This window comes from Coregonus lavaretus (genome assembly GCF_964263955.1).
Source record: "Coregonus lavaretus genome assembly, chromosome: 21".
Taxonomy (NCBI): Eukaryota; Metazoa; Chordata; class Actinopteri; order Salmoniformes; family Salmonidae; genus Coregonus; species Coregonus lavaretus.
The window spans coordinates 46,126,046-46,150,586 of NC_140008.1; the positions used below are offsets into that span (position 1 = coordinate 46,126,046).

General features: G+C 46.4%; 1 protein-coding gene across 1 annotated transcript in view; it reads right to left on the reverse strand.

The window, feature by feature from the left end:
* Positions 1–24,541, reverse strand: part of anos1b (anosmin 1b) — a gene marked incomplete at both ends in the record, with an annotated part of 96,511 nt that overhangs the window by 59,132 nt on the left and 12,838 nt on the right. The window contains one exon of the mRNA XM_084186256.1: positions 5,435–5,482. Coding sequence (XP_084042382.1) covers positions 5,435–5,482 — 48 coding nt within the window. The remainder of the gene's footprint in view (positions 1–5,434; positions 5,483–24,541) is intronic.

The following is a 24,541-nucleotide window of genomic DNA, read 5'->3' on the forward strand; positions in this document are numbered from 1 at the left end:
CTCAGCCCCAGTGATGTACTGGGCTGTCCGCGATCAGCTTCTTGGTCTTACTAACATTGAGGGAGAGGTTGTTGTCCCGGCACCACACTGCCAGGTCATTGACCTCCTCTCTGTAGGCTGTCTCATCGTCACCGGTGATCAGGCCTACCACCGTCATGTCATCAGCAAACTTGATGATGGTGTTGGAGTCGTGCGTGGCCACGCAGTCGTGGGTGAACAGGCAGTACAGGAGGGGACCAAGCATACATCCCTGTGGGGCCCTCGTGTTGAGGGTCAGCGTGGCAGATGTGTTGTTGCCTACCCTCACCACCTGGGGTTGGCCCATCAGGAAGTCCAGGATCCAGTTGCAGACGGAGGTGTTCAGTCCCTGGGTCCTAAGCTTGGTGACGATCTTGGAGGGGACAATGGTGCTGAACGCTGAGCTGTTGTCAATCAACAGCATTCTCACATAGGTATACCTCTTATCTAGGTGTGTGAGGGCAGTGTGGAGTGCAATAGAAATTGCGTTGTCTATGGATCTGTTAGCGTTGTCTATGGATCTGTGGTATGCAAATTGGAGTTTGTCTAGGGTGTGTGGGATGATGTCGTTGATGTGTGCCATAACCAGTTTTTCAAAGCACTTAATGATTACAGATGTGAGTGCTACAGGGCTGTAGTCATTGTGGCATGAAGCCTTAGAGTTATTGGGAACAGGAATGTTGGTAGTCATTTTAAGACGTGGGGATTACAGACTGGGACAAGGAGAGGTTGAAAATTACAGTGAATACGCTTGCCAGCTGATCTGCGCATGCTCTGGTAATGCGCCCTGGAATACCGCCCAGCCCCGCGAGTGTTGACCTGCTTAAAGACCTTAATCACGTCGGCTTCGGAGAGCGAGATCACCCAGTCCTCTGGGTCGATGGAGGCCCTCGCGTACGGTGTTGTTATTGTCAAAGCGTGCATAAAATCTATTGTTCGTTTGGAAGAGAGGCATCGTTGGGCAGATCACGGCTGGGTCTTCCTTTGTAATGGACTGTAGCCCCTGCCACATGCGGCGTGCGTCAAAGGCCGTGTAGTATGATTCCACCTTATTCCTATATTGTATTTTATTCTCGTTTGATGACTCTGCGGAGGTTGTAGCAGGACTTCTTGTACTTCTTCCTGTCCCCAGTCGTAGCCTCAGGGTTGTCTGCAATAGCCCTGTGCGCGGTAGCCCTGTCCTTTAGCTTAGCGCCAACCTTGGTTTTAATCCAGTGCTTTTGATTGGGGAAGCAGCAAACCTTCACTGTGGGGACAACATCGTCGAAGCATTTACTAATGAAGCCGTTGATGGTGGTGGTTAGCTCGTCAATGTTATTGGCAGAGTCTCTGAACATATTCCAATCAGCACTAGCAGAGCAGTCCTGTAGCATAATCTCTGATACTGATTACGATTTCTCAACGGAGTGAGTCATGGGTACTTCCTGTTTGGAGTCATGATCTAATTTGCCGAATGGCCGACGAGGGAGGTCCCTGTATGCTTGCTTGTGAGTAGAGTAACAGTAGTTTAGGACTTTATCGCCACTAGTGGCGAAGGAGACGTGTTGATGGAAGTTGAGCATCACGTGTCTTAATGACACAGAATTAAAATCGCAGCCGGCAAGAAAGGCAGCCTCCCTGACTCTACTGTCCTGTCCGCTCGATGAATGGAGAATCCATCGAGTTGGATAGCCATGTGGGGTATCTTTTCCGAAAGCAATGCCCCGTTGGTAGCAAATCCACGATAGAATGGAGGTAAGAGGGGGACGGTTTTGCCTTCGCCTTAATCTCGCCAGAACTCCCCCTCTCCTGCTTCTGTAACACAGGTGTTTCCTCTTGCATGCCCCGAAAATTCGGTTGGAATTATAGAAAGAGCCCAGGGCAGATGAGTCGAAGTTGAAGCCGGAATTGGGGTAACTGCCAATCTGATATTCAAAAGTTATTGCTGGTTATAAGAAGAGCAGATACATTTCGTGAAAACAAAATAAAGATAAATGCCAAAAGAATCACAAAATAGTGAAGTTGGGTCAAAGCAGTACTCAGTCAAGAAGGCCATTTCTGCAGGGCTCAGCCTGTAAGACACAAGCACATTTTAACACCTGTTCAAATAGTAATAATTCAATAACTGTTACTGTATTAGGAATAAATGACATACATGAATATACTATTTGAAATGTTACTCACATTTTCACCTTGAATTCTTCACACACATTCCTTATGGCGTCCTCCCCCTTTTCTCTTGTATTAAGCATGTGTTCCTCTCCAACCAGGGAAGTCGAGTTCCAACGTGTTTGATTCAGCCGGATCAACTACAGGTTGCACTCATCCTCTACAACTTCAGCAGCCAAGGTTGACCGCCCAGTTTAATCCAAATGGCTGAACGGGACAACCTTTTGTAGCTGTCACTATTCCTTTCTGCCAGGGAATAATCTGTTGTTGCAATGAGGTTCAGCAGGTTACACGCACACCGTTGATGCTCAGGGAGTTGATACTCTAGGCCACTGTCATCTAATTGGATGGAAAATGTGCCTTGGTACTCAACCTGCTCTGCAGACTCTTCTGCATCTGGGTCAGACTTAGCCCTGAGTTAGCCTGCCCCGGAGCAGGTTAGTTCTGAACCATTCTTTGCCATAGAAATGTACCTGGCTAAAAGGTGAGCCACTTTCATGGTACCGGTTATCCCGCCTTGACTAAAGTTAGCTCGCTAACTCCTCAAATTATACTGGACAAAACTGTAAAAGCAATATGTAAAGTAATGAACTTACCCTCTGCAGCAGAGGTAACTCTGGGTCTTCCTTTCCTTTGGCGGTCCTCATGAGAGCTAGTTTCATCATAGCGCTTGATGGTTTTTGCGACTGCACTTGAAGAAACTTTCAAATTCTTGAAATGTTCCGCATTGACTGACCTTCATGTCTTAAAGTAATGATGGACTGTCGTTTCTCTTTGCTTATTTGAGCTGTTCTTGCCATAATACGGACTTCTTGGTCTTTTACCAAATAGGGCCATCTTCTGTAAACCACCCCTACCTTGTAACAACACAACTGATTGGCTCAAATGCATTAAGGAAAGAAATTCCACAAATTGACTTTTAATAAGACACAACCGTTAATTGAAATGCATTCCAGGTGACTACCTCATGAAGTTGGTTGAGAGAATGCCAAGAGTGTGCAAAGCTGTCAGCAAAGCAAAGGGTGGCTACTTTGAAGAATCTCAAATATAAAATATATTTTGATTTGTTTAACACTTTTTTGGTTAGTACATGATTCCATATGTGTTATTTCATAGTTATGATGTACAATGTAGAAAATAGTAAAAAATAAAGAAAGACCCTTGAATGAGTAGGTGTCCAAACTTTTTACTGGTACTGTATATCAGTGCACTAGTAACAACCTAAGCATTATGAAACTTCAATTCGATCAAGTAAGCCACACGTAGCAAATAAGCAATTACATTTTGTAAACCAAATTTACAAATTTACAAAACATCGGCCAGGGATCTGTCTGTGTCTGGATTGTCTCCTGACTCTCCTTCATCTCCATTGTTTTTCACACACACCACTTTGATAAAAACCTTTTCCTCTCTTTCGATATGTCTTGTACTAGCTAAGTTATTTTTGCCTTTTTGAAAATATTCCAACTGTGTGTGCACATCTTTATTTGATTGGCCTGTTTTGGCTCAATGCGTGAAATTTGATTTGATTGGTCACTGACTAAACAACATGAGCATTTTTTTTTTTATGGTTCCACAAACTTTCCGTGCCATCATGATTTACTATTATGTAAAGCCTACAAAATTGTACTCTGTAACGGATGGTTTTAAAAAGGTAGCGAAGTACAATACTTCATTCAAAACATACTTAAGTAAAAGTACAATAACTGACTTTGAAAAATACTAAAAAAGTACAAGTACTCAGAAAAACTGCTAAATTACAGTAACGAGTATTTTTAATTCGTTACATTCACCTCTGGCAAAACAGACCGCTTTCAACCACTCTTACTCCTCTCAATACTTCAGCGACATCCAATCACCCACGATGAGAAACTATTCACAAGGTTATTGGTTCATTGGGATAGGACCCAAGGTGGTGAATTTAATCAAGGTGCTGAAAATAGGTAGCGTCCAAAAATGTAATCAACTCAGCAAGGCGGGTAGGGAGGGGAAGAGAGGTCCCTGACCCAAACCTTGACCTGAGGGAGGGAACAATGTATCCCTGAACACGCTATGATCAGGGCTGAATAGCTGCATGAGTGTGTGTGTGTGTGTGTGTGTGTGTGTGTGTGTGTGTGTGTCTACATTACACAGTACAGTAGCCTACCTGCTGTGTTTAGTGGACAGATAGAGCAGTTCAGATAAAGCCAGTGACCGCTGGCCATTTCCATTGAATGGAGAGATTAGATTTAATTTAGAAGGAGCCATAATACAGACAGTCAGGGCTGTGTTGAAATACTGGAGATGGAAAATGTGTGGGTAGTCACACACACACACACACACACACACACACATCAGTAAGAATCTATCATGGTCCACACACACCAATACAGCCGTGAAGAGTGCATGACAACGCCTCTTCCCCCTCAGGAGGCTGAAAAGATTTGGCATGGGCCATCAGATCCTCAAAAAGTCTACAGCTGCACCATTGAGAGCATCCTGACTGGCTGCATCACTACTTGGTATGGCAACTGCTTGGCATCCGACCGCAAGGCACTACAGAGGGTAGTGTGTACGGCCCAGTACATCACTGGGGCCGAGCTCCCTGCCATCCAGGACCTCTATACCAGGCGGTGTCAGAGGAAGGCACTAAAGATTGTCAAAGAATCTAGCCACCAAAGTCATAGACTGTTCTCTCTGCTACCGATGCACCAAGTCTGGAACCAACAGGACCCTGAACAGCTTCTACCCCCAAGCCATAAGACTGCTAAATAGTTAGCTATTTGGTTAACTATTTAACTATCTGCATTGACCCTTTTTGACTCCTCACATACGCTCCTGCTACTGTTTCTGTCACTTTATTCCTACATATTTTCCTCAATTGCCTCGTACCCCTGCACATCGACTCGGTACTGGTACCCTGTGTATATAGTAAGTTATCGTTACTCATTGTGTATTTATTATTACTTTTATTATTGCCTGTTTTACTTTTCTATTATTTCTCTATTTTCTTTCTCTCTGCATTGTTGGGAAGGGCACAAAAGTGAGCATTTCACTGTTAGTCTACACCTGTTGTTTACAAAGCATGAGACAAATAGAATGTGATTTGATATGACACACACAATATAATATAATAATAATAATATGCCATTTAGCAGACGCTTTTATCCAAAGCGTGCATACATTTTTGTGTATGGGTGGTCCCGGGGATCGAACCCACTACCTTGGCGTTACAAGCGCCGTGCTCTACCAGCTGAGTTAGAGACCTGTTCTACAAGTGATTCCTTACCTGTGAACACCTCCTGTGGCTCTCACACCAGCCCAAGATACCATCACTCTGCAAGACAGAAGAGACAAATAGTTTATAAAACAATAAATTACTGAAGTAAACATTTTCTCCAACCCTAATCTAGTGCACCTGATTCTAATAACTAGCTGGTTGATAAACTAAAGGAGGGTAACTCTCCATGAGATCATAACATCTGTGACACTCTGGCTCTAGGACTTGTTTATGTGAGCCAGGGTGTATCTCATTTGGTGGTGTTGGGGATGGGTGAGTTTCATTTTGTTTGTATGTAGTGGTGATTGGTTAATGACTCCCAATCGGAGGTAACGAGTGTTAGCTGTCGGCTCGTTATCTCTGATTGGGAGCCATATATATTCTGTGTGTTTTCTCCTTTGTTTTGTGGGTTATTGTTTCTGTTAGTCTGTATCAGTATTTTGAACTTCACGTATCGTCATTTGTTGTTTTCTTCGTGGTTGCTTTAATTATTAAAGTCATCATGTTCACTCCACGCGCTGCGTATTGGTCCGCTCCTTCAGACGATCGTGACAGAATAACCCACCCTCAAAGGACCAAGCGGCGTGTCAAGCGGCAACAGTATCCACCTGTCAAGGATTCATGGACATGGGAGGAGATATTGGATGGAAAGGGTCCTTGGGCACAACCGGGAGAATATCGCCTCCCTCGTGAAGAGCTGGAGGCAGCCAAAGCCGAGAGGAGGTGGTACGAGGAGGCAGCGCGAAGGCGAGGCTGGAAGCCCGTGGAAGAGAGGCAACCCCAAGAAATTTTTTGGGGGGGGCACATGGCTTGGGCAGCTGGGCAGCAGGAGGCTGCCACAGGGAGAAAAGGAGAGAAGGCTAACGGAGTACGGGAGCCATTGGCGAGTGGAAGGAGGGAAGTTGTTGTGGCACGGCATGAGAGACTGAAGTGTGTTACCAGTCCGGTCCGGCCCGTTCCTGATCCGCAGTTAAGGCCATTGGTGTGTGTTCCCGGTATGGACCGGCCTGTTCCTACTCCACGCACCAGGTCCACGATGTGCGTCGCCAGCCGGCCAGAGTCTGCCGTCTGCCCTAGGGCGTCTGAACTGCCCGTCTGCCAAGCGCTGCATAAGCCGCCCGTCTGTACTGAGCCTGCAAAGCCGTCCGTCTGCCATGAGCCTTCAGAGCCGTCCGCCAGATCGGAGCCGCTAGAGCCTTCCGCCAGACAGAATCATACACCTGCTATGGAATCAGCAGGAGCCGACGCAGCCCATACTAGACTGGAAGCTCAGGTTCGGGACCAGAAAGAGCAGCTCCTGCAGATGGGAGCCGCCCTGCTGGAGGTGATGACTGCAATCCGAGGCTGGGGTCCGCCTCCACCGCCAGCCTCCCAGCCAGCACCATCAGCCAGCCATGAGCAGCCAGATCTGTCAACCAGCCATGAGCAGCCAGATCCGTCAGCCAGCCATGAGCAGCCAGATCCGTCAGCCAGCCATGAGCAGCCAGATCCGTCAGCCAGCCATGAGCAGCCAGACCCGTCAGCCAGCCATGAGCAGCCAGATCCGTCAGCCAGCCATGAGCAGCCAGATCCGTCAGCCAGCCATGAGCAGCCAGATCCGTCAGCCAGCCATGAGCAGCCAGATCCGTCAGCCAGCCATGAGCAGCCAGATCCGTCAGCCAGCCATGAGCAGCCAGATCCGTCAGCCAGCCATGAGCAGCCAGATCCGTCAGCCAGCCATGAGCAGCCAGATCCGTCAGCCAGCCATGAGCAGCCAGATCCGTCAGCCAGCCATGAGCAGCCAGATCCGTCAGCCAGCCATGAGCAGCCAGACCCGTCAGCCAGCCATGAGCAGCCAGACCCGTCAGCCAGCCATGAGCAGCCAGACCCGTCAGCCAGCCATGAGCAGCCAGATCCGTCAGCCAGCCATGGGCAGCCAGATCCGTCAGCCAGCCATGAGCAGCCAGATCCGTCAGCCAGCCATGAGCAGCCAGATCCGTCAGCCAGCCATGAGCAGCCAGATCCGTCAGCCAGCCATGAGCAGCCAGATCCGTCAGCCAGCCATGAGCAGCCAGATCCGTCAGCCAGCCAGGATCCGCCAGAGCCGTCCAGCCAGGATCCGCCAGAGCCGTCTAGCCAGGATCCGCCAGAGCCGTCCAGCCAGGATCCGCCAGAGCCGTCCAGCCTGGATCCGACAGAGCCGTCCCGCCGGGATCCGACAGAGCCGTCCCGCCGGGATCCGCCAGAGCCGTCCCGCCGGGATCCGCCAGAGCCGTCCCGCCAGGATTCGCCAGAGCCGTCCAGCCTGGATCCGACAGAGCCGTCCCGCCGGGATCCGACAGAGCCGTCCCGCCGGGATCCGCCAGAGCCGTCCCGCCGGGATCCGCCAGAGCCGTCCAGCCTGGATCCGCCAGAGCCGTCCCGCCAGGATCCGCGAGAGCCAGCCAGCCAGGATCCGCCATCTAGTCAGGTGCGGTCCCTTAGCCCGGTGCTGCCCCTTAGTCCGGTGCTGCCCCTTAGTCCGGTGCTGCCCCTTAGTCCGGTGCTGCCCCTTAGCCCGGTGCGGCCCCTTAGTCCGGTGCTGCCCCTTAGCCCGGTGCTGCCCCTTGTCCCGGTGCTGCCCCTTATCCCGGTGCTGCCCCTTAGGCCGATGCTGCCCCTTAGTCCGGTGTTGCCCCTTAGTCCAGGTGGGGTTAGTTGGAGGGTGGTCATTGGGAGGAGGCTACCGAAGCAGGTTGTGACTGTGGTGGGGTGGGGATCACGACCGGGGCCAGAGCCGCCACCATGGACAGACGCCCACCCAGACCCTCCCCTAGTCCTGATGTTGGTGCGCCCGGAGTTCGCACCTTTAGGGGGGGGTACTGTGACACTCTGGCTCTAGGACTTGTTTATGTGAGCCAGGGTGTATCTCATTTGGTGGTGTTGGGGATGGGTGAGTTTCATTTTGTTTGTATGTAGTGGTGATTGGTTAATGACTCCCAATCGGAGGTAACGAGTGTTAGCTGTCGGCTCGTTATCTCTGATTGGGAGCCATATATATTCTGTGTGTTTTCTCCTTTGTTTTGTGGGTTATTGTTTCTGTGTTGCTGTTAGTCTGTATCAGTATTTTGAACTTCACGTATCGTCATTTGTTGTTTTCTTCGTGGTTGCTTTAATTATTAAAGTCATCATGTTCACTCCACGCGCTGCGTATTGGTCCGCTCCTTCAGACGATCGTGACAACATCCACCTAGTCCCCCCACCCTTTCCTCTTGTAACCTCTCTCCCTCTAGCCATCTTTGGTGATTGGACTGAGAGGGATTTAAACACAGACAGCTTGCAGCTACCACATTTAACAATATGTGATTCCTTCACCATTACATAATCATTTAAAATAAAGTGAATAATCTTTGTTTCATATTCTTGTTTGTCTGTGCTAAGGAGTTCCAGTAGGTTAATATGAATAGTACTGATGACTGTATTACAATCATGTTGGTAAGGTTGACTTTAGTTAAATATTATGTTTTTATGTTTTGGTATTTCTGTAACTGGTCTCATCGCCTGTTACTTGCATTTCAATAGCTAAATTGTTTATTACACACAGCCTTTTGGGGGCCCTTAGCAAGATTTGGTTGTTAGCTGACATGGCTAATTGAGTGACTGTCAGTGACAGACATAACATCTACTATTCTTACTCTCAATAGTAAATTGAGACCGCACCAAGTTACCGACGTTCATGGTAAGAATAGACAAAGCTATAATGTTCTACTTATTTTTGATGAAACTGTCGCAACATTATGCTATTATATGTCATTTTAGAGCATTGTTTTGATTAGCTTAGTAAGGTGAGAGCTTGTTTAGATTCAACAAAATGAAACTTTGTAGCCGATTAGAGCTCATGCCTGTTAGATAGTTCATCTGTCTTGAATTTAATTGTGACTATGGCTGAGATAATTGAACAAAAGAAGTATGTTGAGGGTCAATGTTGTCAAGGTACAACGAGTTAGCTAGCCAGTTAGCATACTTGTGCCATAAGTGGGCTGCTCAGACGAGACGTGAATCCGGGATCCTGTCAACTAACAAAACAGCCTACATTATTGAAATTGTATCTGGCTTGAATTCAATTTCGAATATGGCTTAGATGTCGCTGAGAATTGTTGTTGGGATATAACGTTAGCTAGCTAGCTAAAAACCTGTGTAGCTAGCTACTGTTGCTAGGAGAGGAGAGAGTGGCTAGGTTTCAGTTTTGCATCACAGCTTGGTTCATTGGACACTGTGTTAACAAACCTCCAAACGAGCTTCAATTCCATACAACACTCCTTCAGTAGCCTCCAACTGCTCTTAAACACTAGTAAAACTAAATGCATGCTCTTCAACCGAACGCTGCTTGCACCCGCCCACCCGACTAGAATCACTACACTCGACGGGTCTGACCTAGAGTATGTGGACAACTACAAATATCTAGGTGTCTGGTTAGACTGTAAACTCTCCTTCCAGACTCACATTAAGAATCTCCAATCCAAAGTTAAATCTAGAATCGGTTTCCTATTTCGCAACAAAGCCTCCTTCACTCATGCTGCCAAACATGCCCTCGTAAAACTGACTATCCTACCGATCCTTGACTTCGGCGATGTCATTTACAAAATAGCCTCCAACACTCTACTCAGCAAATTGGATGTAGTCTATCACAGTGCCATCCGTTTTGTCTCCAAAGCCCCATATAATACCCACCACTGTGACCTGTACGCTCTTGTTGGCTGGTCCTCACTACATATTCGTCGCCAAACCCACTGGCTCCAGGCCATCTATAAATCACTGCTAGGCAAATCCCCGCCTTATCTTAGCTCATTGGTCACCATAGCAACACCCACCCGTAGTCTGCGCTCCAGCGGGTATATCTCACTGGTCATCCCCAAAGCCAACACCTCCTTTGGCCGCAATTCCTTCCAGTTCTCTGCTGCCAATGACTGGAACAAATTGCAAAAATCTCTGAAGCTGGAGACACTTATCTCCCTCACTAACTTTAAGCATCAGTTGTCAGAGCACCTTACCGATCACTGCACCTGTACACAGCCCATCTGAAATTAGCCCGCCCAACTACCTCATCCCTATATTGTTATTTATTTTGCTCATTTGTACCCCAGTATCTCTATTTGCACATCATCTCTTGCACATCTATCATTCCAGTGTTAATACTAATTGTAATTATTTTGCACTATAGCCTATTTTATTGCCTTACCTCCATAACTTGCTAAATTTGCACACACTGTATATATATGTATTTCTGTTGTATTTTTTTGACTTTGTTTTGTTTTATCCCATATGTAACTCTGTGTTGTTGTTTTTATCGCACTGCTTTGCTTTATCTTGGCCAGGTCGCAGTTGTAAATGAGAACTTGTTCTCAACTGGTTTACCTGGTTAAATAAAGGTGAAATATATATATTTTTTTAAATAGAACGTACTGTATAGATTTCCAATGAGGGCATGCAGCATTTCTCACTTTGAACTAGACTGTATGATCTGTAATCCTAATTCTGTCTATCTTTTTCTGTTTCTCTTTCAACAAAAATGTAATTTTAGCGTGTTAGCCCCCACTTTCATTCTTTGTTGTAAAAGATAGAGAAAATATGGTTTTTAATTACATCAACAACACCTTTCTCGGATATTCAAACGGAAGGCACTTCTGATATGTAATCTTTATCTGCCATTCGAGTGTCACTGTTGACAATTTAGTGGATTTTCTTAAATGTCTTCTTAGAGTATCCCTACGGTAGAATACTACATTTCTGAACATCCTTCCAGCAAGAAAACTAGCGAGCGGATCGCGGCTCCATCTGAAATTGAGGGAATTTAGTTCTCAACCGCTGTGCCAAATTTTGTTCCGTAATATGGAGTATTGACTGAGAAATGACGAGGGGGAAAAACAAACTATTTAACATGCATTGCTGGCTCAAAACCTAATATTGTCGCGTCAATAATACCCACACTGTATCTGTGAGCTGTTGGCTTGAGCCACTTTCCAATACCAGAGTGGGCACACACGCTATATTTATTCAGCAAATGGGAATTTAAACGCAAAAGGGATTTTTATGTGCACTACGTCATCACGTACAGCCTTTTATCCGCCATAAGTCAATTTGATGGAAACATCTCTGGGTGGGAAAATGCGTATATTGTTTTTATGAGGATTTTAGAATATCCACATGAAAGGCAGTTGCCAATTGCAAGGAAACCTAGCTAGTCATGAACATTTAGCAATACAATGGCACCGGAGGAGATGGCTGCTGTTTTACCTAAACAATTGTGCTATTTTGTGTGTTTTTTCGCGTTGTTTGTAACTTATTTTGTACACAATGTTTCTGCCACTTTTGGAAATCAAAACAGCGATTTACTGACCTCGAACTGGACAAAGATTTTTTTCTTTAACGAGTCGGACGCAAAGGATTTACTGCTGACACAGGACCAAGTCCAAATCCCCGTCATTCGTATGAAGAAGAGACGCCGATACAGGAGACGCAGGTCCGGGTGCCTTGTGAGAAGTCGTTGGTGAGTGGGTAACCCGCCTCTACCATCCCTATTGGCCAACGTGCAATCATTGGAGAATAAACTGGGGGAGCTCTGTTCAAGACTATCCTACTAACGGGACATTGGCTGGGTTTTCCGTATATCGGCAAGACAGAACAGCTGCCTCCGGTAAGACAAGGGGTGGCGGTCTTTGTCTATTTGTCAATAACAGCTGGTGCGCGAAATCTAATATTAAGGTTTTGCTCGCTATAGGTAGAGTATCTCATCTCAGAGTTTTCATCTATATTTTTTGTAGCTGTCTATTTACCCCTACAAACCGATGCTGGCACTAAGACCGCATTCAACGAGCTGTATAAGGCCATAAGTAAACAAGAAAATGCTCATCCAGAGGCGGCACTGCTAGTGGCCGGGGACTTTAATGTAGGGAAACTTAAATCTGTTTTATCTCATTTCTACCAGCATGTTACATGTGCAACCAGAGGAAAAACAATTCTAGACCACCTTTTACTCCACACACAGAGAACCGTACAAAGCTCTCTCTCGCCCTCCATTTGGCAAATCTGACCATAATGATATCCTCCTGATTCCTGCTTACAAGCAAAAACTAAAGCAGGAAGTACCAGTAATTCGCTCAATATGGAAGTGGTCAGATGACGCAGATGCTAAGCTACAGGACTGTTTTGCTAGCACAGACTGGAATATGCTCCAGGATATACCCGATGGCATTGAGGAGTATACCACATCAGTCACCAGCTTCATCAATAAGTACATCGACGACGTCATCCCCACAGTGACCGTACGTACCCCAACCAGAGCCAAGGATTACAGGCAACATCCACACTGAGTTAAAGGGTAGAGCTGCCGCTTTCAAGGAGCGGGACTCTAACCCGGACGCTTTATAAGAAATCCTGCTATGCCCTCTGATGAACCATCAAACAGGCAAAGCATCAATACAGGACTAATATTGAATCCTACTACACCGGCTCCGACGCTCGTCGGATGTGGCAGGGCTTGCAAACTGCCCAGTGACACAAGCCTACCAGAAAAGCTAAATTACTTCTATGCACTCTTCGAGGCAAGCAACACTGAAGCATGCATGAGAGCACCAGCTGTTCTGGACGACTGTGTGATCACGCTCTCCGTAGCCGATGTGAGTAAGACCTTTAAACAGATCAACATTCACAAGGCCGCAGGGCTAGACAGATTACCAGGACGTGTACTCCGAGCATGCGCTGACCAACTGGCAAGTGTCTTCACTGACATTTTCAACCTGTCCCTGACCGAGTCTGTAATACCTACATGTTTCAAGCAGACCATCATAGTCCCTTTGCCCAAGAACACCAAGGTAACCTGCCTAAATGACTACCAACCCGTAGCACTCACGTCTGTAGCCATGAAGTGCTTTGAAAGGCTGGTCATGGCTCACATCAACACCATCATCCCAGAAACGCCTAGACCTACTCCAATTTGTATACTGCCCCAAAAGATCCACAGATGACACAATTTCACTTGCACTCCACACTGCCCTTTCCCACCTGAACAAAAGGAACACCTACTTGACAATTCTATTCATTGACTACAGTTCAGCATTCAACACCATTGTGCCCTCAAAGCTCATCACTAAGATAAGGACCCTGGGACTAAACACCTCCCTCTGCAACTGGATCCTTAACTTCCCGACGAGCCACCCCCAGGTGGTAAGGGTAGGCAACAACACATCTGCCACGCTGATCCTCAACATGGGGGCCCCTCAGGGGTGCGTGCTCAGTCCCCTCCTGTACTCCCTGTTCACCCATGACTGCGTGGCCAAGCACGACTCCAACACCATCATTAAGTTTGCCGACGACACAATGGTAGCAGGCCTGATCACCGACAATGATTAGACAGCTTATAGGGAGGAGGTCAGAGACCTGGCAGTGTGGTGCCAGGACAACAGCCTCTCCCTCAACGTGATCAAGACCAAGGAGATGATTGTGGACTACAGGAAAAGGAGGGCCGAGCACGCCCCCATTCTCATTGACGGGGCTATAGTGGAGCAGGTTGAGCGCTTCAAGTTCCTTGGTGTCCACATCACCAACAATCTATCATGGTCCAAACACACCAACAGTCACCAACGCTAATTCCAACCCTCAGGAGATTGAAAAGATTTGGCATTTGTCCTCAGATCCTCAAAAAGTTATACAGCTGCACCATCGAGAGCGTCCTGACTGGTTATATCACCACCTGGTACGGCAACTGTTCGGCCTCCAACCGCAAGGTACTACAGAGGGTAGTGCGTACGGCCCAGTACATCACTGGGGCCAAGCTTCCTGTCATCCAGGACCTCTATACCAGGCGGTGTCAGAGGAAGGCCCTAGAAATTGTCAAAGACTCCAGCCACCGTAGTCATAGACTGTTCTCTCTGCTACCGCACGGCAAGCAGTACCGGAGTGCCAAGTCTACATCAAAAAGGCTTCTTAACAGCTTCTAACCCCAGCTAATCAAATGGCTACCCAGACTATTTGCATTGTCGTCAACAGTAAGTATTCAGACCCTTTGCTATGAGACACGAAAAAGAGCTCAAGTACATTCTGTTTCCATTGATCAGCCTTGATGTTTCTACAACTTGAGTGGAGTCCACCTGTGGTTAATTCAATTGATTGGACATGATTTGGAAAGGCACACACCTGTCTATATAAAGGTCCCACAGTTGACAGTGCATGTCAGAGCAAAAACCAAGCCATGAGGAATTGTCCATAGAGCGACGAGACAGGATTGTGTTGAGGCACAGATCTGGGGAAGGGTACCAAAAAGCATTTGAAGGTCCCCAAGAACAAAGTTTGGAACCACCAAGACTCTACCTAGAGCTGGCCGCCCGGCCAAACTGAGCAATCGGGGGAGAAGGGCCTTGGTCAGGGAGGTGACCAAGAACCAGATGGTCACTCTGACAGAACTCCAGAGTTCCTCTGTGGAGATGGGAGAACCTTCCAGAAAGACAACCATCTCTGCAGCACTCCACCAATCAGTCCTTTATGGTAGTGGCCAGATGGAAGCCGCTCCTCAGTAAAAGGCACATGTCAGCCCGCTTGGAGTTTGCCAAAAGGCACCTAAAGACTCTCAGACCATGAGAAACCAGATTATCTGGTCTGATGAAACCAAGATTGAACTCTTTGGCCTGAATGCCAAGTGTCACGTAATAATAATAAATAATGGAAACCTGGCGCCATCCCTACGGTGAAGCATGGTGGTGGCAGCATCATGCTGTGGGGATGTTTTTCAGCGGCAGGGACTGGGAGACTAGTCAGGATCGAGGAAAAGATGAACGGCGCAAAGTACAGAGAGATCCTTGATGAAAACCTGTTCCAGAGCGCTCAAGACCTCAGACTGGGGTGAAGGTTTACCTTCCAACAGGACAACGACCCTAAGCACACAACAAAGACAACACAGGAGTGGCATCAGGACAAGTCTTTGAATTTCTTTGAGTGGCCCAGCCAGAGCTTGGACTTGAACCCAATCGAACATCTCTGGAGAGACCTGAAAATCGCTGTGCAGCGACGCTCCCCATCGAACCTGACAGAGCTTGAGAGGATCTGCAGAAAATAATGGGAGACACTCCCCAAATACAGGTGTGCCAAGCTTTTAGAGTCATACCCAAGAAGACTAGAGGCTGTAATCACTGCTAAAGGTGCTCCTTCAAAGTACTGTGTAAAGGCTCTGAATACTTATGTACAGATGAAGTCGGAAGTTCATATACACTTAGGTTGGAGTCATTAAAACTCGTTTTTCAACCACTCCACAAATGTCTTGTTAACAAACTATAGTTTGTTAGAACATCTACTTTGTGCATGACACAAGTAATTTTTCCAACAATTGTTTACAGACAGATTATTTCACTTATAATTCACTGTATCACAATCCCAGTGGGTCAGAAGTTTACAAACATTAAGTTGACTGTGCTTTTAAACAGCTTGGAAAATTCCAGAAAATGATGTCATGGCTTTAGAAGCTTCTGATAGGCTAATTGACATAATTTGAGTCAATTGGAGGTGTACCTGTGGATGTATTTCAAGGCCTACCTTCAAACTCAGTGCCTCTTTGCTTGACGACATGGGAAAATCAAAAGAAATCAGCCAAGACCTCAGAAAAAATGTTGTAGACCTACACAAGTCTGGTTCATCCTTGGGAGAATTTTCCAAACGCCTGAAGGTACCACGTTCATCTGTACAAACAATAGTACACAAATATAAACACCATGGGAGCACGCAGCCCTCATACCGCTCAGGAAGGAGACGCGTTCTGTCTCCTAGAGATGAACGTACTTTGGTGCAAAAAGTGCAAATCAATCCCCGAACAACAGCAAATGACCTTGTGAAGATGCTGGAGGAAACAGGTACAAAAGTATCTATGTCCACAGTAAAATGAGTCCTATATCAACATAACCTGAAAGGCATCTCAGTAAGGAAGAAGCCACTGCTCCAAAACCGCCATTAAAAAAAGCCAGACTACGGTTTGCTACTGCACATGGGGACAAAGGTCGTACTTTTTGGAGAAATGTCCTCTGGTCTGATGAAACAAAAATAGAACTGTTTGGCCATAATGACAAAGGGGGTGGCTTGCAAGCCGAAGAACACCATCCCAACCATGAAGCACGGGGTGGCAGCATCATGCTGTGGGGGTGCTTTGTTGCACGAGGGACTGGTGCACTTCACAAAATAGATGGCATCATGAAAATTACGTGGATATATTGAAGCAACATCTCAAGACATCAGTCAGGAAGTTAAAGCTTGGTCGCAAATGGGTCTTCCAAATGGACAATGAACCCAAGCATACTTCCAAAGTTGTGGCAGCCTATGCTACCCTCCAGTCCCTCGACTTCTTGGCGCTGACGGAAACATGGATTACCACTGAAAACACTGCTACTCCTACTGCTCTCTCCTTATCTGACCATGTGTTCTCGCATACCCCGAGAGCATCTGGTCAGCGGGGTGGTGGCACAGGAATCCTCATCTCTCCCAAGTGGACATTCTCTTTTTTTCCCCTGACCCATCTGTCTATCTCCTCATTTGAATTCCATGCTGTCACAGTCACTAGCCCATTCAAGCTTAACATCCTTGTCATTTATCGCCCTCCAGGTTCCCTTGGAGAGTTAATCAATGAGCTTGACGCCTTGATAACTTCCTTTCCTGAGGTTGGCTCACCCCTCACAGTTCTGGGGGACTTCAACCTCCCTACGTCTACCTTTGACTCATTTCTCTCTGCCTCCTTCTTTCCACTCCTCCTCTTTTGACCTCACCCTCTCACCGTCCCCCCCTACTCACAAGGCAGGCAATACGCTTGACCTCATCTTTACTAGATGCTGTTCTTCTACTAATCTCACTGCAACTCCCTTCCGTGTCTCCGACCACTACTTTGTATCCTTTTCTCTCTCGCTCTCCTCCAACACTACTCACTCTGCCCCTACTCAGATGGTAATGCGCAGTCGCAACCTTCGCTCTCTCTCTCCCGCTACTCTCTCCTCTTCCATCCTATCATCTCTTCCCTCTGCTCAGTCCTTCTCCCTCCAATCTCCTGATTCTGCCTCCTCAACCCTCCTCTCCTCCCTTTCTCCATCCTTTGACTCTCTATGTCCCCTATCCTCCCGGCCGGCTCGGTCCTCCCCTCCTGCTCCGTGGCTTGATGACTCACGAGCTCACAGAACAGGGCTCCGGGCAGCCGAGCGGAAATGGAGGAAAACTAGACTCCCTGCGGACCTGGCATCTTTTTACTCCCTCCTCTCTACATTTTCTTCATCTGTTTCTGCTGCTAAATCCACTTTCTACCACTCTAAATTCCAAGCATCTGCCTCTAACCCTAGGAAGATCTTTTCCACCTTCTCCTCCCTGCTGGATCCTCCTCCCCCTCCCCCCTCCTCCCTCTCTGTGGATGACTTTGTCAACCATTTTGAAAAGAAGGTTGACGACATCCGATCCTCGTTTGTTAAGTCAAATGACACTGCTGGTCCTGCTCACACTGCCCTACCCTATGCTTTGACTTCTTTCTCCCCTCTCTCTCCAGATGAAATCTTGCGACTTGTGACGGCGGGCCGCCCAACAACCTGCCCGCTTGACCCTATCCCCTCCTCTCTTCTCCAGACCATCTCCGGTGACCTTCTCCCTTACCTCACCTCGCTCATCAATTCATCCTTGACTGCTGGCTATGTCTCTTCCGTCTTCAAGAGAGCGAGAGTTGCACCCCTTCTCAAAAAACCAACACTCGATCCCTCTGATGTCAACAACTACAGACCAGTATCCCTTCTTTCTTTTCTTTCCAAAACTCTTGAGCGTGCCGTCTCTAGCCAACTCTCTTGCTATCTCTCTCAGAATTACCTTCTTGATCCAAACCAGTCAGGTTTCAAGACTGGTCATTCAACTGAGACTGCTCTTCTCTGTGTCACGGAGGCTCTCCGAACTGCTAAAGCTAACTCTCTCTCCTCTGCTCTTGTCCTTCTAGACCTGTCTGCTGCCTTTGATACTGTGAACCATCAGATTCTCCTCTCCACCCTCTCCGAGTTGGGCATCTCCGGCGCGGCTCACTCTTGGATTGCGTCCTACCTGACCGGTCGCTCCTACCAAGTGGCGTGGCGAGAATCTGTCTCCGCACCACGTGCTCTCACCACTGGTGTCCCCCAGGGCTCAGTTCTAGGCCCTCTCCTATTCTCGCTATACACCAAGTCACTTGGCTCTGTCATATCCTCACATGGCCTCTCCTATCATTGCTACGCAGACGACACACAACTAATCTTCTCCTTTCCCCCTTCTGATAACCAGGTGGCGAATCGCATCTCTGCATGTCTGGCAGACATATCAGTGTGGATGACGGATCACCACCTCAAGCTGAACCTCGGAAAGACAGAGCTGCTCTTCCTCCCGGGGAAGGACTGCCCGTTCCATGATCTCGCCATCACGGTTGACAACTCAGTTGTGTCCTCCTCCCAGAGTGCGAAGAGCCTTGGCGTGACCCTGGACAACACCCTGTCGTTCTCCGTTAACATCAAGGCGGTGACCCGATCCTGTAGGTTCATGCTCTACAACATTCGGAGAGATTACGACCCTGCCTTACACAGGAAGCGGCACAGGTCCTAATCCAGGCACTTGTCTGAATTACTGCAACTCGCTGTTGGCTGGGCTCCCTGCCTGTGCCATTAAACCCCTACAACTCATCCAGAATGCCGCAGCCCGTCTGGTGTTCAACCTTCCCAAGTTCTCTTATGTCACCCCGTCACCCCGCTCCTCCGCACACTCCACTGGCTTCCAGTTGTAGCTCGCATCTGCTACAAGACTTGGTGCTTGCTTACGGAGCTGTGAGGGGAACGGCACCTCTGTACCTTCAGGCTCTGATCAGTCCCTACACCCAAACGAGGGCATTGCGTTCATCCACATCTGGCCTGCTGGCGCCCCTACCTCTGTGGAAGCACAGTTCCCGCTCAGCCCAGTCAAAACTGTTCGCTGCTCTGGCACCCCAATGGTGGAACAAGCTCCCTCACGACGCTAGGACAGCGGAATCACTCACCACCTTCCGGAGACACTTGAAATTAAGGAATACCTGGGATAGGATAAAGTAATCCTTCTACCCCCCCTTACCCCCCCCCCCATATTGTAAAGTGGTTATCCCACTGGCTATAAGGTGAATGCACTAATTTGTAAGTCGCTCTGGATAAGAGCGTCTGCTAAATGACGTAAATGTAAATGTAAATGGCTTAAGGACAACAAAGTCAAGGTATTGGAGTGGCCATCACAAAGCCCTGACCTCAATCCTAAAGAAAATGTGTGGGCAAAACTGAAAAAGCGTGTGAGAGCAAGGAGGCCTACAAATCTGACTCAGTTACACCAGCTCTGTCAGGAGGAATGGGCCAAAATCCACCCAACTTATTGTGGGACGCTTGTGGAAAGCTACCCAAAACGTTTGACCCATGTTAAACAATTTAAAGGCAATGCTACCAAATACTAATTGAGTGTATGTAAACTTCTGACCCACTGGGAATGTGATGAAATAAATAAAAGCTGAAATAAATCATTTTCTCTACTATTATTCTGACATTTCACATTCTTAAAATAAAGTGTTGATCTTAACTGACCTAAAACAAGGATTTTTTACTAGGATTAAATGTCAGGAATTGTGAAAAACTAAGTTTAAATGTATTTGGCTAAGGTGTATGTTAACTTCCGACTTCAACTGTAAATGTGATATATCAGATTTGTATTTTAAATACATTCGCAAACATTTCTAAAACCCTGTTTTTCCTTTGTCATTTTGGGGTATTGTGTGTAGATTGATGAGGGGGAAAAAACGATTTCATCAATTTTAAAATAAGGCTGTAACGTAACAAAATGTTGGAAAAGTCAAGGGGTCTGAATACTTTCCGAATGTACTGTATGATCTGAGGGGGAGTCAGTGGGGGTAGTGAATTGGTAGACTGAGGGATGAGGGAAAATTGTATGAGGGAGGGAAGGGCAGATCTGGGAACAGTTACAGGAGGCAGAACCTTCATGATGATCACTAGATGATGATGATAGATCAGAGGAAAGTGGCAGAATTTATGAACACGTGTGAGCTGTGAATTATAAGATATGTGCTAGTCCTAAGCACATCTGAATTAGTTGGCTGAGGGCTACTGGGAATTGGAACAATGAAATAGTTCATCTACACACACTTTCACTCAGATAATAAGAATTATTGTAAAAGTCACAAACATTTTGGCCTTGACCTGCTTTAGTCAGGGTTTCTTCCCTCTCTGTTTCTCTGTACCACATGTGCAGCTGTTTTAGCCCTGTGTCTCTGGACACAAATCTCACTCTCTCAGCAGGGACAAATCTATACTGTACGTACTGCAGACATAGAGTACGTAAACACTATTTATGGTATCTGACAGCAAAAATGTTGCGTGCAATTGCTTGGGAGGTGGTTTGGGATTGAAGAGATGTAAGAGAGTTTCCTTCATAGCCTCACTAAACGCTCTGGGGCTCGACAGAGAGGTGTTAACAGTCTTTACCTCTAATTCTGCCTTTATCAGGAGCAGAGTGTAATGGCTTCTGCCTTGACTGTTAGTAGGACCTGCCACTCACAAATTGCCACTCACTCTATGAGCTGTAAATGTCCACCTTGAAAACAAGTATGAGCTCTGAAGTCGCAAGGACTGGGCGTAATGGGCAGTCTTTTTCCACTGTGATCTTGTGTGTATGTGTGTGTGCTTGTCTGTCTGTTTTTATGTTGACAGGAAGACTCCATTTAGTGAGGAGTGGGATTTCAAGCACACAGTACAGCTGAACGCATCATGCACAAACTGCCATGTTTAATGACCCAATTACACGTCAACTGCCAAGGCATGGAACTCACTTACAGTACATTACAGACCCAGCCAGTCACAGACAGATAATAAGATAATATAATAATAAGGCAAGGTAATTGCTGTAATGTTGGAGATTAACAGGACGCCCACATTTCTCAGGAAAACATGTCAAAAAGAGGCCATGACCACATAACTGCTCCTTCCACCATGTAACCCTTTGGACTTCAGGAGAGTTTAAAAGAGAAGGAGAGATATGAAGCATACTTTCACCAGGTGTGCGTGTGTCAAATCAATGTTTATTGGTCGCATACACATATTAACAGATGCTAACGAAATGCTTACAGTGGGGGAAAAAAGTATTTAGTCAGCCACCATTTGTGCAAGTTCTCCCACTTAAAAAGATGAGAGAGGCCTGTAATTTTCATCATATGTACACGTCACCTATGACAGACAAAATGAGATTTTTTTTCTCCAGAAAATCACATTGTAGGATTTTTAATGAATTTATTTGCAAATTATGGTGGAAAATAAGTATTTGGTCAATAACAAAAGTTTCTCAATACTTTGTTATATACCTTTTGTTGGCAATGACACAGGTCAAACGTTTTCTGTAAGTCTTCACAAGGTTTTCACACACTGTTGCTGGTATTTTGGCAAATTCCTCCATGCAGATTTCCTCTAGAGCAGTGATGTTTTGGGGCTGTCGCTGGGCAACACGGACTTTCAACTCCCTCCAAAGATTTTCTATGGGGTTGAGATCTGGAGACTGGCTAGGCCACTCCAGGACCTTGAAATGCTTCTTACGAAGCCACTCCTTCGTTGCCCGGGCGGTGTGTTTGGGATCATTGTCATGCTGAAAGACCCAGCCACGTTTCATCTTCAATGCCCTTGCTGATGGAAGGAGGTTTTCACTCAAAATCTCACGATACATGGCCCCATTCATTCTTTCCTTTACACGGATCAGTCGTCCTGGTCCCTTTGCAGAAAAACAGCCCCAAAGCATGATGTTTCCACCCCCATGCTTCACAGTAGGTATGGTGTTCTTTGGATGCAACTCAGCATTCTTTGTCCTCCAAACACGACGAGTTGAGTTTTTACCAAAAAGTTCTATTTTGGTTTCATCTGACCATATGACATTCTCCCAATCCTCTTCTGGATCATCCAAATGCACTCTAGCAAACTTCAGATGGGCCTGGACATGTACTGGCTTAAGCAGGGGGACACGTCTGGCACTGCAGGATTTGAGTCCCTGGCGGCGTAGTGTGTTACTGATGGTAGGCTTTGTTACTTTGGTCCCAGCTCTCTGCAGGTCATTCACTAGGTCCCCCCGTGTGGTTCTGGGATTTTTGCTCACCGTTCTTGTGATCATTTTGACCCCACGGGGTGAGATCTTGCGTGGAGCCCCAGATCGAGGGAGATTATCAGTGGTCTTGTATGTCTTCCATTTCCTAATAATTGCTCCCACAGTTGATTTCTTCAAACCAAGCTGCTTACCTATTGCAGATTCAGTCTTCCCAGCCTGGTGCAGGTCTACAATTTTGTTTCTGGTGTCCTTTGACAGCTCTTTGGTCTTGGCCATAGTGGAGTTTGGAGTGTGACTGTTTGCGGTTGTGGACAGGTGTCTTTTATACTGATAACAAGTTCAAACAGGTGCCATTAATACAGGTAACGAGTGGAGGACAGAGGAGCCTCTTAAAGAAGAAGTTACAGGTCTGTGAGAGCCAGAAATCTTGCTTGTTTGTAGGTGACCAAATACTTATTTTCCACCATAATTTGCAAATAAATTCATAACAAATCCTACAATGTGATTTTCTGGATTTTTCTCTCTCATTTTGTCTGTCATAGGTGACGTGTACATATGATGAAAATTACAGGCCTCTCTCATCTTTTTAAGTGGGAGAACTTGCACAATTGGTGGCTGACTAATTACTTTTTTCCCCCACTGTATATCTAGCAATATAATAACAATACACACATAATATAAAAACATTACAAAAATAATATATATATACATATACATACACTACCAGTCAAAAGTTTGGACACACCTACTCATTCAAGGGTTTTACTTTATTTTTACTATTTTTTACATTGTAGAATAATAGTGAAGACATCAAAACTATAAATAACAGATATGGAATCATGTAGTAAACAAACAAGTGTTAAACAAATCAAAGTATATATTATATTTGAGAATCTTCAAATAGCCACCCTTTGCCTTGATGACAGCTTTGCACACACTTGGCATTCTCTAAAACCAGCTTCACCTGAAATGCTTTTCCAACGGTCTTGAAGGAGTTCCCACATATGCTGAGAACTTGTTGGCTGCTTTTCCTTCACTCTGCCGTCCGACTCATCCCAAACCATCTCAATTGGGTTGAGGTCGGGGGATTGTGGAGGCCAGGTCATCTGATGCAACACGCCATCACTCTCCTTCTTGGTAAAATAGCCCTTACACACCCTGGAGGTGTGTTGGGTCATTGTCCTGTTGAAAACCAAATGATAGACCCACTAAGCCCAAACTAGATGGAATGGCGTATCGCTGTAGAATGCTGTGGTAGCCATGCTGGTTAAGTGTGCTTGGAATTCTAAATAAATCACAGACAGTGTCACCAGCAAAGCACCCCCACACCATAACACCTCCTCCTCCATGTTTTACAGTGGGAACTACACATGCGGAGATAATCCGTTCACTCACACCACATCTCACAAAGACACGGCGGTTGGAACCAAAAATCTCCAATTTGGACTCCAGACCAAAGGATACATTTCCACCAAGTCTCTTCTTGTTATTGGTGTCCTTTAGTAGTTGTTTCTTTGCAGCAATTCGACCATGAAGGCCTGACTTACACAGTCCCCTCTGAACAGTTGATGTTGAGATGTCTGTTACTTGAACTCTGTGAAGCATTTATTTGGGCTGCAATTTCTGAGGCTGGTAACTCTAATTAACGTATCCTCTGCAGCAGAGGTAACTCTGGGTCTTCCATTCCTGTGGCGGTCCTCATGAGAACCAGTTTCATCATAGCGCTTGATGGGTTTTGCGACTGCACTTGAAGAAACTTTCAAAGTTCTGGAAATGTTCCGTATTGACTGAGCTTCATGTCTTAAAGTAATGATGGAATGTCGTTTCTCTTTGCTCATTTGAGCTGTTCTTGCCATAATACTGACTTGGTCTTTTACCAAATAGGGCTATCTTCTGTATACCCCCCCCCCCCTACTTTGTCACAACACAACTTATTGGCTCAAACGCATTAAGAAGGAAATCAATTCCACAAATTAACTTTTAAGAAGGCACACCTGTTAATTGAAATGCATTCCAGGTGACTAC